Below are 15935 nucleotides of genomic sequence, written 5' to 3' on the forward strand. Positions count from 1 at the left end.
TTAACTGGGCAGGAGGGCTCATTGATACACTTGCAGTTCACCATGACGTACTGGAGAGGTGGTGGAGATGTAGGAACAGAAGGCCATTCCAGCTTCTAAGAAAGCCAAATAAATAAAAGTAAAATCGTATGTGTGTAGGCTTTCACAAAGCCATCTTGCCATACTATTTGTTATATGCTAAATTAAATATGCTTTCTTAGCATAGCTGTGGTTGCAATGACTACAAATGCAATTCAATCTGAATATCAAAGCAGGCATAAGGCTGGTACAAAGTAAAAAGAATGCGAGGGAAAGAGAAGAGAGACAAAGTGAGGGGTTTTTTTACCTGACACCATCTTATTTAGAGTATCTTCCAGTTATTCTGTCCCTCTAAGTATGAGGCAAGGTGGAATAGGACTACATATGAGGAATGTAAATTTTTCCATTGCCAGAAGCATCCAGAAATCGAGGGCAGCCAATCTTTCCTACTGTATCTTACCCAAATTGGCAACATAGTGTAACAATAGTTAGCAGCCAGCTTCTCTGACACACGCAAACTTTTGGGTAGTGAATAAAATTCCCTGTTTGATACAACAGCACAATAATCTTTCCATTGCTGACATACTTCCCACCCTCCCTTTGCAATATTCTGGTTGTCTAATTTATTCTTAACCACATCCAGGTGGATTTTGCTTAGGAATAAAGCAACATTTTAATCAGTACTACGCATAGTATTGCCAGAGTGAAATGGTTGTCAGATTGGTTCCAAAACAAATTGTTTCTGGGATGCCTTTTGTTGAGCTGCTGGTTCAGTTTTGTTTATTGGTCAAGCAGACAGGTTTTAAACACTAACAAGTTGTTGGTGGAAACAGACTAATGTGTTTTTTGTCGGGCGGGAAAACAAGCGACCAACAATCAAGCTTATTTACTTCTTGTGTCTTCCTTAAAAGCATATTTACATTTTGCTGACTCAGATGATAAATAAATTGTGGACTATAAATTCCTGTTGGATGGTGTTTTCATTGTGCCTTAGCATTTATTCATTTATTATGCAGCCATAATTCAATCTGGAGGATATCACAGGCTTATAGGTATTTGGAGAAATGTATTCGTTTCACTCCTGTATTTCAGAGATGCTATTTGGACGTGATGTTCCGAAATTACACAGAGGCAAATGAAATATTCTGATTAGCACTAAGTGCCCAACACTATATCACAAGTGACTGTGAACATACAGATGTGACCTGTTCAGGAAAGACTGCAGTTCCAGCTTGAAAACATTTAACAACAAAGCACACATACAAAGAACCAAAGAATACCCACCCCTTACCAACAAAGGGCTTTTATCCTTATCAGCTGTGTAGCAAATGTATTAAAATGCCAGCTCCAAGGCTTGGCAATCCATCAGCAGCAACTGCAGTGTTTGAGTTCATGGTAGGAGAGCTCATTCACCTTCTGCTGCTTTTGTGCTCTGCCTGCCATCTCTGCTCATGTATGCCAGCAGGGGGTTGGATATGACAAGGTTCCTTCTCTCCGAAACACTGGGACATTGACAATGTCTCTTTAATAAAACATCTAACAACCGTTGCTTGTGTTCATGCTGATAATGTGTTGCATTATGAGGTCAAATTTTGTTCTCAGTTAATGACATGTTGGCACAGTTGGGAGTGGTATTTTCTTCCAGACGATTTTGATGAACTGTTACAAAAACAGTCACATGTGTGTGTGTGAGTGTATGTGCTTCTGTGTAAATGGTGCATGTATTCAATACTTTCTTTAAAATTACTGGAATTAACCAAACCAACTATTCAGGGAGCATCTTAATTTCATTTTAACTCCCTGAGTCTAGCATTTCTATTAAGAAAGAGCTGATAAATGCTTCCTCCAGAGCAGAAGTAGTACAGGTACATTTGTTCAGAGGTGGTATTTCCCCATGTCTGAAAGGAAAGTAATATTCTTTGTGGGGGGCATTTTGAATGGCAACCAATTGTTCCCCCATTTTAGGTTTTATTGTTGCTCACTTCTTAGCAAGCCTGCTATCTCAACATGCTTCAAGCCATAACACAAGCCAGTATATGGTCCTTTAGAAGTTTGCAAAGCACAAAGCTACTAATCAAAATGAAATTAAGAAATGGGTTCTTATGTAAAGTTGACATTCTCCTGAGTCACCATTAAATCCAACATGAAATAAATGAGAATAGAAGTGTAACTCCTTAAAAGCTTATTAATACCCTCAATTTAAACATGTCTATGATTTAAAGTTCCCTGTCCATTTACAATAGCAGTTGGTAAATAGCAATTAACATAAAGATGTTAAATAAAAAGATGCTTTCAAATGAATTTGAGAGATTTCTTATTGGTGATAGGCACAATTCCCTATCCAATTCAGAATTAGGATCAGAATTGCAATCTGTTTTGCAAAATATCAACTATAGCCCAGTCCCCCCCAGCCCTGCCATTCTGAAATTTGAACCTCATCTAAAGATGTGAAGGCCAAGGTGGGGGTGGGGGCAGAGACAGGAAAATGGAATAACCCATTTTTCTGATTTCTTCAAGTGTGTGTGTGTGTGTGTGTGTGTGCGCGCGCGCGCGCGTGTGCTCCCCCCAAAAAAAAAGACCTAGGAGAAAATACCCCTCCCCCATCTTCCAGGTTTTATTTCTTAGGTCCTCATATCTATAATATCATGAAATGGAAATGAGTATGAATGCATCCCCTCAAGCCTTGGCCCCTTCCCTTCATATTTTCCTGGCAGCAGCAGTGGAAATGTCTCATGGAAGTTACAGCATGCTCAGCAGTGTATTAGACACAAGTGTGCTGGGACATGGATACCGCAGTTTGGAGATACGTTGCTGTGCTATGCCCACAAAATGGCCACTGCATTTTATATGTGCCCAGTGCAAGGCAGGAGGTAGAAACCCATTGCAAGAAAAAACCCATTGCAAATATGGCTGTTGCAGTCCCAGAATCCTTGACAGAACTGCCACTGGCCAGCAGTCCCAGCTCAAGGTGGAAATCATACCTTCAAGCCACCCCATGAACAGAAGGCACCAACACACATTGGCCAATCTCAGGGCATGGCCATGATGATACTGTTCCCCTGCAACGCAACACAACACAACACACACACACATTATTATAATGTGTATACCGCCCTATACCCGCAGGTCTCAGGGTGGTTCACAGGATAAAATCAGAATATAAAATCACAAAGTACATAATCAAAATAAAAATAACAACCCAGGCCCGGTTAAAGAGAAACGTTTTTGCCTGGTGCCTAAAGGTGTATAATGAAGGCGCCAGGCAATACCACAGCTTTATCAACATTAATGATGACATCCTGATGTCATGTGTGCGATGTTGACAACCCATTGCCCTTACAAGCTGGTGCCTCTGTTGCAAGAGGAGTCATCTGGCAGTGACAAGACATTCTCATGGGGCCAGTACCATCTACTCCACTCCTTGATAGGCCAGCCTTGCTGGGCAGCATCCTAGACCCTTGAATGGCTGAAATATTTGCGAGAAGCAATGGTCATTTAGGGAGGTGGTTGGTTTGAAACAGCTGACTGGGAAAGTGTGATGCACTCTCCACGAGTTGCTCTTCCATTCTTGATTCCAGATTCCCAGCACCTCTCCCCTCCTCCAGATTATAACAAAAACCATCAGGGCATCATTAGATGCATCTGCATATAATATCTAGTTTGCCCCTAAAAGGCTAGGGTGTCCTCATGGGGAAAATAAAATAATGCATTTCATGTGGGTTTTGGGAGAGTGTATGAGAGAGGATTAAGAGAAAGAGACTTAAAGTACACATAGCTGTGTGTCTGTGTGCATCTGTTTCCTCCCTGACATTTTTTCACCACCTCTTTTTTTATATTCTTTCAATATATTTTTCCAACATCCCATACTGTAAATTCTTGACTGCCTCACTATATTATGAGCTTATGTGATGTTCCCATTAGCTGAAACTATCTGTGGTGCACTTTAAAGCAGGCTGCTGGTCTTCCTGTTATGCCTAGATTGCTGGCTTTTATATTATTCATGCTGCAGAGCCTGAGGTTTTAAGTAAACGTGGAGGTGCTATAGCTTCTGACTACTCATTTGCTCTCTCAGTACTCAGTCTTGACTCTGTAACTCCCCTGCGTAGAGTCATAAATATATCTCAGTGGAGGGTTTTGGTTTTTTTTGCTGGGGAGGGAGCTACAAATTATATATACACTTTAAAACACACTAAAGCAGAGGTGTGTAATCTGCAAAAACCCTGGCGAGCTGCAAATTCAATAAAGTCCTGACTATTGATTGACTGGTTGTACAAATTGGACAAGTTAGCAGCTAATTGGGTGCCTTGCTTAGGCAGTATGTTGAACATGGCTTTTAAAAGGAGCATTGGAGTCACTAACTTAGAATGTCAGAGGATAACTGTACCATGACCGAAAAGGTCAGTAATTAAATGGCACACAGGTTAATTGCAGGGACAGACAAGAGAACTGAGATGGGAGATCAAAATGCATTAATTTAGCAAGGGGAAAGAGGAGAAAATCTTTGAAAATCTGTTACACATTCAAGCCCATCCTTGGCAATTTTCGTTGAGATTAGGTTTTGTGCTCATTAAAGTCTGGAGCTAGATTCAGGGAATACAGCCAGACATGGGGGTGGCAAACATTAGATCCAGCATAGCTCTCAGACACAAACCCACAGTGTTGATGTCTTAAGCTTTTCATATCCTCAGCCCACATGATCTTTCTTTTGTGGGAAATCTTAATATTTGATCCAACTTATTACTTAATATTTTGGGATTTCCTCCTCCTCCTCCTGCTCCCTGCTACACAACACACACAATGGTTCTACTTTTAATTGGGGATGCGATATCTCTCAAAATGTGGACGCTCAATAGGCTGAAGCTCCTGTTGGGTTTTGTTGCATTACATTAAAAAACAACAACCCTCTGTAAATTAGTTAAAATATATGTGTATATATTGAAAAGGCAACAATTGATCAATACAAACAAATATTGGGGGCACAGAAGATGGGGAAGGAAATAACCTTTTCTTTAGCAACTATGGATCAGCATTGATGCAACTGCTTGACTGTGCAACTAATTTTCTATTCTAAGCATGGTGTAGCATGGCCTGTGTCACATTGCTGAAGCTCAGCAGGTTTGGGTGAGATACCCTGGAAACCTTCTGCAAACTCATATAAGTTCCATGATGGGAGAAAGGTGGAATATACAGTGGTACCTTGAGTTAAGTACTTAATTCGTTCTGGCGGTCTGTTCTTAACCTGAAACTGTTCTTAACCTGAAGCACCACTTTAGCTAATGGGACCTCCTGCTGCTGCTGCGCTGCAGGATCACGATTTCTGTTCTCCTCCTGAAGCAAAGTTCTTAACCCGAGGTAATATTTCTGGGTTAGCGGAGTCTGTAACCTGAAGCGTATGTAACCTGAAGTGTATGTAACCCGAGGTACCACTGTAAATGAAATAAATACAATAAAAAGCATGATCTTAGGGTCAGAATTCACTACAGCAGTTTAGGATCTACAGTCTATGTTATCAAATTCTTCTTCTTCGTCTTCTACGTGCATCTTAATTCCTGCACCAATGTGAATGAGATTCTGTTTTATTACTGTGCCATGACAATGTTTTTTCCCCCTTTTATTTCAGGTTTGTTTCCAGCAGTTTTGAACTTGGCTTCTAATGCTCTCATCACCACAAATGCTACCTGTGGGGAAACAGGGCCTGAAATGTACTGCAAGTTGGTTGAACACGTGCCTGGCCAACCTGCAAGAAACACTCAGTGTCGGCTCTGTGACCTGCGCAGTAAGATTCCAAATCGTACGTGTGCAATTTTTCTTTCATGATGTGTGTCCATCTAGCCATCCTGTCTAGCATCACTATTAATATGATATGCTTGGTTAAAATAAAGCACCTTCATAGCCCTGGTTATTGAATGTGCTGATTCATGCACAGTGGGTTGGGTTTTGGACATGGGAAGGAAATCCATCAATGGAAGTATCTCCAGCATTTGAGAAACTTTGGGACTAGGTCAGAGCAAGTCTATTTCTTTTTTCCTGCATATACAGAAAGCATTCAAGCCATTTCCCTGGTTATTTTCAGGACTATCCTCACATGATAGGACATCCAATGACATCATTTGTAATATATCAGTCAGAGACTTGTGCCATGTCATTTTTTCCTCATGGGAGAAAACCCCAGAGAGAAAAATGGCTTCATCACTTGCTTATCCGTGTGGCTATTAGTGTCTCTACTAAGAGGGCCCTTTTAATTCTAATGTCTATTTACCAGTGCTATGGTCTTTTAAGCCTCTGTTAAGAACTGTGTACTTCTGCAATCCAGTCTCTGTTGTTAGTCTGCAGTGCAGCCAGCCTTTAAAATACACGGCCTTTCATTACAATCTCATCACATTTTAAGGTTTGCAAAATGTTCATTTGCCACAATGAACTGTTTTATTTACCCAGAGATGGTCCTTTAATAAGAATGCCATGTAATGTAACCAGACTTTAAATGGTCCCCTTGGAATTTGTGAATCTGGTGTACCTCCCCTTAATTACTGTAGAAGGAAATGAACACACACTCCCCAGTTAATCATGTGTGAGCACAAATTAAAGACCACACTTTGATGGGTTGCCTGTGTGAGCTAACTCCCCTGTCATTCATCACTGAGGTTGTTCCTTAAGCCTGCAGTTCTATCCCATTTTTCCTGATGGTGTATAGTACATTTTGTCTCTCCCCTTTTAAAATAGGGAATACATTCCAGCAATTAATCAGTGGTTTCAAATTAATTAAGATTAAACTTCCGTAATGGGATTACAGTTAATTGTATATTCATCTCTCATTCCTCCTTTTCATGACTAACCCTTATATCAATTTGACTTGAGGAGGCTGATAGCAAAATTTCCAATTAGACAACTTCTATCACTATCACCTCAGAGACCCGGGTTTGATTTACAGTTGATTTCTTCCCCACTAAGATTTTTTTTTAGCTGATTGCCAAAAAAAGAAGATCAGACATAGTAAAAAAACCAAAAAAACCAGTATTGAGAGCAAAGTAATGCCTTTCTCCCTGCTCTTGGTATTTTATTTAAAAAATGTTGTTGATATGAATCCAATAACTCAATTCTCTCCCCAATTTTATAACACACTACTGTTAATGCTTCTAGAGGCATTGAATCATTTGATATTTGCATACAGTTTATGACATTTGCAGTTTTTAGACTGACACCTCCTATTCCTCCCACAACTGCTTTAATTGTGCTTTAGACATTCTGCTTTTTCACTTATGAGACAGGATTTGTTTCCTTCAGTGAACTGCTGATTTGAATCAAAGCATAAGCTTATAAAAATTAGCACCCTGGCTCAAAAATTTTAAAAATGTGGTTTTTTACATGTTAGATCCAAATCATTGCTATTATCTGTTTCTGTTATCCAAAAAGAAAGATCAGTGTGTACAAGGAAAGACCCATCAACTGGATTGGGGCATGCATGTGCAACTGGACCCTGTACACTTTGATATCCTAGCTAGATACCTGTAGCCACTAGTTACGAACTGTGGATGTAGTTGCAACGTTGTCCTGACCAAGATGTCTGCAAGAGACTGACAGGGCAATCATAACCATGTCTACTCAGAAGTAAGTCCTACTGAATTAAATGGAGCTTACTCTCTAGATACTGATTTACAGGAATTAGGAATTAGGCAACTGGAATTAGGAAGGGCAGCAGCACAACTTAAAGCACTGGATCTGGACCCTGATACCACTGAGCTTAACTAGCAAAATTAGTCATACTGCTTGAAAAATTCTCCATTTGTCAGTATGACATGTCCACAGTTCACAACTACCACTTCTTCTCCATCCTCTTCTCACAACAGCTGACAGCTTCATTGGGTGTAATTCACCGGGCCCTGCTGCTGAGCATTTGCCATTCATTTCAATGGGCTGTGCATGGGAAATGTATTTAAAATCTCATTGAAATTAAGGAGAACTTGTTTCCAGAAACAACAGCCTATAGCCTAAGCACTACAACAGAGCATTGTGTTTTAAGAGGCCTTAGGAGTAAGAAGTATGGGGAATCGTGGAAATATAATCTCTCTCTCTGTTTTAGCTGCATCTTTAATCTCTTCCTGATTATGTCTTGGAAATATATTTGTGGTGCACTTCTAAAGCTTGTGGTGTGCTATTGCAAGCACTCGAAAATAATTTTATCCAGGATATTATATGTGCCTCTCACACAATTATTTTTATTTATTATTATTATTATTATTATTATTATTATTATTATTATTATGCATGAAACAGAATGAATTGGCTGACTCGGTTGAAATGGAATTTGTGAGTAAGATGGAAGCCAAGTCACATTCACTGCTAATTAGCTTCATTAATATTTTTGCATTTTACCAATGTTCCAACAGAGCGACACCCTATAACAAATGCAATTGATGGCAAGAATACTTGGTGGCAAAGTCCCAGCATTCAGAATGGGATGGAATATCACTATGTGACCATCACACTGGACTTGCGGCAGGTAACTTTTATGCTTTGTTTCTGCTGCTGAATTTTGGTGTTGAAATTTGTTCCTGTATTTCTACCTGTCTACCTAATTTTGAGCATCCAGATGTCAGGACAGGGAGCAGCATAAAACAAATAGGGGGAAAAATAGAAAAACAGGATTGTTACAGCCATTACAGATGGAAACAAGAGTACATCCCTGCCTGCAAAAGGTTCAAGGTTTAATCTCCAACATTTCCAGGTAGAGATGGGAAAGACTTCTGATGACACCTCCAATCAGTATAGATAATATTGAGCTAGAGGGACCAATAGTCTGGCTTAATGCAAGGGAAGAAACAATCCTCTATAAATCACATCCTCCAACATAATATATTCCTTGTGTGAATAGAACACTCGCGCCAGCAGTTATTGGTATACAGAGAGTGGTGGTAACAATGGCATTACCTTTTTCAGAGCACTTTTTATATACAGATATTGAACGTCTAGTGCTGAGACTGGAGTCTAGAACACTGAAAGTTAATCTTTAAATGTTCTTAGAAATGCAAAAAGATTACAACACAATCACTTTGTTGTTCAATAATAGCAAATTGTAACAAATGTGCTTCCATGAAGCGGGCATAGTTCCAGTTTTCTTTGATCCAAGTAGGTTTTTGAAGAAATGTCATTGTGTTACAGAAAGCTCTGCAAGCTGTGTATCTTTTTTTTGGGGGGGGGGGGATTGAACCTAGTATACTTGGAAAGCAAACAAGTCCTGAGATACATTTGCATTAGACTCTGTAGGAAGTAGCTTTAGGTTTCTCATCACATCTCCTGTCATTCTTCTCCTTCCATGGTAAGTTTGATGAAATGGCAAGTATAGATTCTAGGAGGCTGTTAACATTTGATGTTCACAAGAATGCTGGATTGTGGCAGGTGTGCAACTAAGAGGACTTGGAGTGACAGAAGAGAAGTGGCTTTATTTCCCTTTAGCTAATGCAAATACAGAATATCTAGTTAGGTGCCAGAAATAACACACCGCGATGTTATATTTGCTCCTGCTGCAGCTCAGTATCCAAGAAATTGAAAATAGCTTAGATAACCTAAGAGGTTCCTCCCTTCCCTTTACTCATTCCCTGTGGAGCATTATCACACTGACTCCTGAAGCTGCCATCTTGACTGCAGCGTTGATCCCACACCCTGTGTGACAATAGCCAGAGCAACAGTTGATGGGGGATGAGAGTAGAGATTAAAGTTAAATGAAGAATTACTGAGTGTATTTTATTTGAGGGGGCCAGAAATAGAGCCAGTTACTAACATTAGGATTAAATAGGCTAATGAAACAGGGAACAAGGCATGTAGAGCTGCTTAATAAAACCAGTGCAGAAGGAAATAAGATACTTGATATGAGGTGAGCTGGGATGTATAATCAACTAAGCTACCCCTTGGCAAAACTCAGCGAACCCTTCAGTTAACACCCACAAATCACTTGCTCTTCCCTTCCTGTGGAGAGTGACTGAGTCACGTATAGTACATTTCACAACCAAAATTAGCAGCCTCATCCTTCAACAGATCTGTGAGAGTTCTGCCTCTCTTCTTACTACTAAGATTCTCCTGTGTCTTTTTTTAATGGTCTTCTCACTCTTCCTGTGTTGCTTTTGCCCTAGAAAAGGGATCAACCTGGGCTGACTCCTCTTCCCCAAATTCTTTTCACAACCTCCTTTGTCTTCAGCTAATACTCAATGAACAAGTATCACAACCCTTATGAACCCCATTGCTTCTGAAAGACCAGGTTTATGACATCCCCACTTTTCATGAGAGCAATCTTCCCAGGGTCCTCTTCTGTCTGCCTCAGCAAGGTTCACAGCTTCTTGGCCTCCCTCCCGAGTTATTTCTGACCTCATTAACATCTGAAAATAATTATATAAATGGCCCACTTGCTAATCCACTTAAGCCCTAATATAGTCACCAAACAGTTTCTCCAAAAAAAATAGCTAGTAAAAACACTGTGGTAATTCAGAACCACAAAATCTGAAGGGAAGTTGTCACCTCCCTTCTCAGTAATGCCTACCGAGAGCTTCTTCTCCAAAGGCCTAAAGGCATCATCTGTTAAATTAGGCTGTTGCAGCAAAACCAGTGCTACCTGTTAGCTGCCCCACTAGAAAAGATCAAGGATGAGTGGAAACTGTGGAAATCTGGCTTTGCACTTCACGTCAACCTCTTCCTCACTGCTACACTTGTTTTTTCACCCTATAACTCTACTCCTACCCTTTTCCAAAACGCTATGAGGTATGTTGTGTAACATAACATTGATTCGCAGGGAATGTTGGGAGAGAAGTTGCTTCTGATGGCTTAAAGAGGATCTTCATTGCCACCCTCAGTAGTGGCACATTAAGAAATATAGTGAAATAACAATAAGCAAAAAGGGAACAGTCACTGCAGCAAATAATCTACTCCCCCCCCCCGTCTGCCCGCCAAATAAAAACATAACAGAATGGCATTCCAAATTATTTTCAATCACTAGGAGAGAATCCACAAAATCAACGATTGTTATGTCTACTTGCTTGGCCTTAGAATTTCAGAGATCCTCCAGAGCAAGTAATGCTTCTTAGGCTGGAAAGATTTGCTGTGGCCAATGTGAAACCATTGCCAAAAGCAGCAGCCTATGCCCCCACTTCCTCACATTTCTGGCCAGAGATATTTTTCTAGAAAAAACGGTGCCGGAACTCACCATAAAATCTCCCTCCTTCTCTTAGAATGGAAATGGAATCCACCTCAGGGGTGTCAGAACTGAGTTCCGGCGAGTTCTGGCTAAAGAAATCTCTGCTTCTGGCAGTGTTTTATCAGGAAAGTTGTGTGAAACAAAGTCAGCATGTTGTGGGGTCCCCTCCTTTCTCCACTTGCACTTCATTGGCTGTTGCCAAAGCTTGCAACTTTATGATGTCATACCACAATTTATGTGGCATTGAATCCACAGAGAGGATGAGGAGATGTGATGCCACTCCATTCAGAGGTTGATACACAGTTGTATTGTGCAGATCTAGTCTTAGATACATACCAATCTATGTAATAAAATACTGAATAAAACATGGGGTTTCTGTTTTGTTTGTGGTTTTACGGATGGAGTCAAAAGGACAAGACGAAGACATCAAGTGATTGTCCTTTTTCTTTTTGGAAAGCTTGTGATCCAGTCATTACTAGGCATTTTACGGCTGGTCCCTTATTAAAATGCTGTATCCTTTTGTACAACAGATTGGACATTTTCTATTGCTAAAAGTCATGGTCTGTAAATTGCAGGGATGCATTAGTGGTTGTTATTATTGATAATTATGAATGTACATAGAAAGCTTTTAGCAGATTCTAATGTTGTGGGGAATGAACCAAGAAAATAATTACAGTTTTCATCATTAAATAAACCTAGACCTTTTGGAGGAGTTGAATTGTATTTTTTGGTGACTATCCATCATAATAAAATAATAGCATAACACAATAATAAATAATAATGCATTCCCCCCCCAAAATGACATCATTTTAGCTGCATAAACAGGAAAATATAATTATTATTCCATTTTAGGGCAATTATAGTGTTCCTTTCGAAAGCATGCTAGTACCATAAGCCAAGGTATTTATGGTCTACCCTTAGCTCTGCCCTTGACTGGGGATCATAGGGTTGTCTCCAACACTGTTGCTCATGCAGTGGGACTTTCCCTTCCACTTCTCCCCCCTGCACATCCTTAAAATCTGTGCCAGAGGGCTGTTGCAGCCTTCAATACAACCCATAGTTTTGTGGCTAGGAAATAGCTGAAATCTTATATGCATAGCAAAAAGTCAGCCTCCAGCATGTTTCAAGCTTCAAAATGGAGAAAAGGTTACAGCGTTTGGTGATTTTTAGTTTAGAGAAAAGGCAAGTTAAGGCGACAAGGTAGAAGCTTACAACGTTGAGCATTATATGAAGAAAGTGGATACAAAAAAGGTTTTCTCCCTGTCTCAGAACACTAGAACTAAGAGAAATCCAATGAAGCTGAATGTTGGAAGATTTGGGAGAGACAAGAGATTTATTATTATTAAATTATCATTTTTCAGACTTTGCATAGCTAAACTATATAATTTGCTCCCACCATGGCAGGGATGGCTACCAACTTGGATGGCTGTTAAAAAAAAAGGATTAGGCAAATTAATGGATGATAAGGCTACTAGTGGCTACTAAGCCTGATGGCTATGTTTGACTGCCACAGTAGGAGGCAATATGCTTCTGAATACTAGTTGCTGCAAACCACAGAAGGAGAGAGTGCTGTTGTACTCAGGTCTTGCTTATGGGCTTCCCATAGGCTTCTGGTTGAACATCATGAGAACAGATGGACCACAGGCCTGATACAGCAGGCTCTTCTCTGTATTTTTTAAATTTTAAAATCAGTAGGCTTCTGTCACAAAGATTGTGGGGGGCGAGAGATTTTAAAATAATGTAATGTTTAGAAAGGTCTCTCTTGGAAGACTGAGATCAGCTTTGGACATCCCAAAGACACAATAGAGAAATCATGAGCAGCAGAGGAGAAAGTCATGCAAATGACTCATGAAGAAATGCATAGTTTCCATTAGTGTCTGCCTTCAATTTATGTAAATGTTTCTTCCCCCAAGAAAGAGGCACCTGTTTTTCCCTGTTTTTTCTTCCTCTAAGAAAGAGGCACCTGTTTTCCCCTGCCTCATTCACAAGAGGCTTCAGAATGTCTTTATAATTTCAGTGGGGGGGGGGGTTCATGTATTTGTTTGTTATACTTTTTGTTGCAAGCGGGATAAAAGGGAGAGAGGAAAGAAAGAAACAATGTCAGCACCCATTAACAATAAGTATTTTATATATAATATCAGGTTTTTAAATGTACACCATCTAAATTTTACAAACATAGAACGATGCCAGCCTTTCTTTGTCATTGTGATGTGAATGTGATAGAGCATGTTTTTACAACTTCTATTTAACTTTTCTCCACCATTCTGGAGCCTCTTGGCTGTTCACATGTCTTGATCTGAAAAAAGCCCTACGTGAGGAGTGACTTCATGATATCTTGGCAGGGGGTTGGACTCGATGGCCCTTGTGGTCTCTTCCAACTCTATGATTCTATGATTCTATGATCTTCTCCTAGACCTAGACTATAACTGAAGTGTTGGGAACAGGAAGACTGGCTACTGAGTGCCTCAGATCAGTGCACTGGCTAATTTGTATAGGAAGATCTTCCTTTTATCCCCCCAAAAGGTCTTTCCGCACTGATTTTTTTAAAAGCAGAAACAACTTCACTTTAACAGATAACAGACAGCTGTCAGGTACTTGGCAGGCAACCTCCCCACCTTCCTGCACTTACAAGAAAGTGAAGCTGAGGCTGCTGTGAGGTTTTCCCCCAGGAAACCTGCTCACCCAAGAAGGCTGCAGAGTGCAGTCCACCAGAGATACAAACTGCAGTTTGAAAGAAAGCGCTCTCTCTCTCTCTCTCTCTCTCTCTCTCTCTCTCACACACACACACACACACAGAGAGAGAGAGAGAGAGAGAGAGAGAGAGAGAGGCCGTCCTTCAGCCTTCTTAACTAATCAGAATAAATTTGTATGCGTATTCATGTTTGCCATCTATATATAGTACCGGTTTGTTTGATTAATGCCACAATCCTACAGAGTTAGGCATCTTCAGCTAAGCTGTTGAAGCCAATGCAATTAAAACCGTCTGTCTTTATGCAGTACTCTGAGTCAGCAGCATGCTCAACAACAGAAGCTTGTTGAATTATCATGCCATGTTAAGGCTTATCTGTTAGCAGTTTTGTTTTTACTGGTGGCCAGGTGTGTTTTCAACTGCAAATTGTGCGTGTGTGCGCACAGGCTGCAAATTCCGGAAACTTATCTGTACTCAAGTTTGTTAAAAGGGCCAGGGCTATCAGTGAAGTGTGCAGCATTTTCATGTAAATATGTTTTTATATTCTGCTGAAAGCTGCCCAGAGTGGCTGGGGAAACCCAGCCATATGAGCAGGGTATTATTATTATTATTATTATTATTATTATTATTATTATTATTATTGGAGTTGGGTATCATCTTCAGTGACATATATGTATTCTACTTCATCCTTAAGAACATAAGAAATGCCTGCTGGATTAGGCCAATGACTCATTTAGTTCAGACCAGATACCTGTGGGGAAATTGCAAGCAGGACCCCAGCAGAAGTGTACATTCCCCTCCTGTGGTTTCCAGGAACTGGCATTGAGAAGCATTTTTTCTGCCTCTGACCATGGAGGCAAAGCATAGCCATCATGGCTAATGGCCTTCCCCAACATAGTGCCCTTCTGGTGCTTTGGACTACAATTCTCACCAGTCCCAGCCAGCACCAGCCTTCCCATGTTGGAGAAGGTTGTTCTAACATGTATACAGACTTGGCACCCTAGAAGCAATGGCAAGCCCCATAAATGAAGTCAAAGTGTTGGGAAGTTTTGAAATGTTGTGGTAAGATTACACAATGGGAGCTGAGTCTTGGTCAGCTTTGCTCCTGTTTTTGAAATATACTGCAGGTAAGCAGTTTATGGGGAATCAGGACAAAACCTTTAAAACTGGATGTTTGCAGCATAAATAACAGTATATGGGAATATCTATGGTCACAAGATATGACAGAATTACTATTGCAGCTGCCGTTTATCTCCGAACAGACATTAAAATTTAGGATCTTTGCTAAAGATTAAAACCGCTCCAAGGGCAGAAACATTTTATTGCTAACACAGAGTTAAGGATGATGACAGCAATAGACCCTTTAAAGGGGATGTTCTAATGGTTGCATAGCTTTTTTACATTTGCAAATATATGGATCATTTCTCCATGATGGGCTATGGGGAAACTAATGAGTATTTCTCAGAATTAGGCTTTCATTGTTATAATGCACTTAAATATGATTCAATACATTTCAGGGAGCAATATGTATAGCAATATGTATATCCAGTGCTTTCTTTGGGGGGGGGGGACGCAGGGGGTACACATACCCCTAAACATTTTGTGAATCTTTGTACTTTTGTCCATTTACTGTATTTATTTCTCCGGATTTGAATTATAAAATGGTGATTTTCTTGAGTCAAAATGAGAGTACCCCTAAACATTTTTTAAAAGAAAAAAAGCACTGTGTATATCTAATAAATGCAAGTGGGAAATTTGTGGCCAGAACATTTGGATAAAACCAAAGTGGGGAAGGCTATTCTAGATTTGAGACGGTTTCAGCAGATAATCCAAAAGTAAGTCAAACTGGTAGAAAGTTTCAAATTACTGTCATAAAAAATGAGTTTCAGAAGTAGTTGAATCTTGTGTAGACTTGCTCCTGTTTTTAAAATATACTGCAGATAAGCAGCTTATTGGAAATAAAAAGGTTTTTTAAAAAAATGCTGGATGTTTTCAGCATATATAATGTAATAATATAATGTAATATCATATGATAGGATAATATGATAT

The 15935-nt window shown here is 39.9% G+C and overlaps 1 protein-coding gene across 13 annotated transcripts in view; it reads left to right on the forward strand.

Moving 5' to 3' along the window:
• LAMA2 (laminin subunit alpha 2) overlaps positions 1–15935 on the forward strand; it is a 365130-nt gene that overhangs the window by 86911 nt on the left and 262284 nt on the right. For all 13 annotated transcript variants that reach the window (XM_083498017.1, XM_083498006.1, XM_083498008.1 and 10 more), the window contains exons 2-3: positions 5639–5809; positions 8403–8515. In XM_083498017.1, coding sequence (XP_083354143.1) covers positions 5639–5809; positions 8403–8515 — 284 coding nt within the window. The remainder of the gene's footprint in view (positions 1–5638; positions 5810–8402; positions 8516–15935) is intronic.

This window comes from Podarcis liolepis, assembly GCF_965112155.1.
Source record: "Podarcis liolepis genome assembly, chromosome: 3".
Lineage (NCBI taxonomy): Eukaryota > Metazoa > Chordata > Lepidosauria > Squamata > Lacertidae > Podarcis > Podarcis liolepis.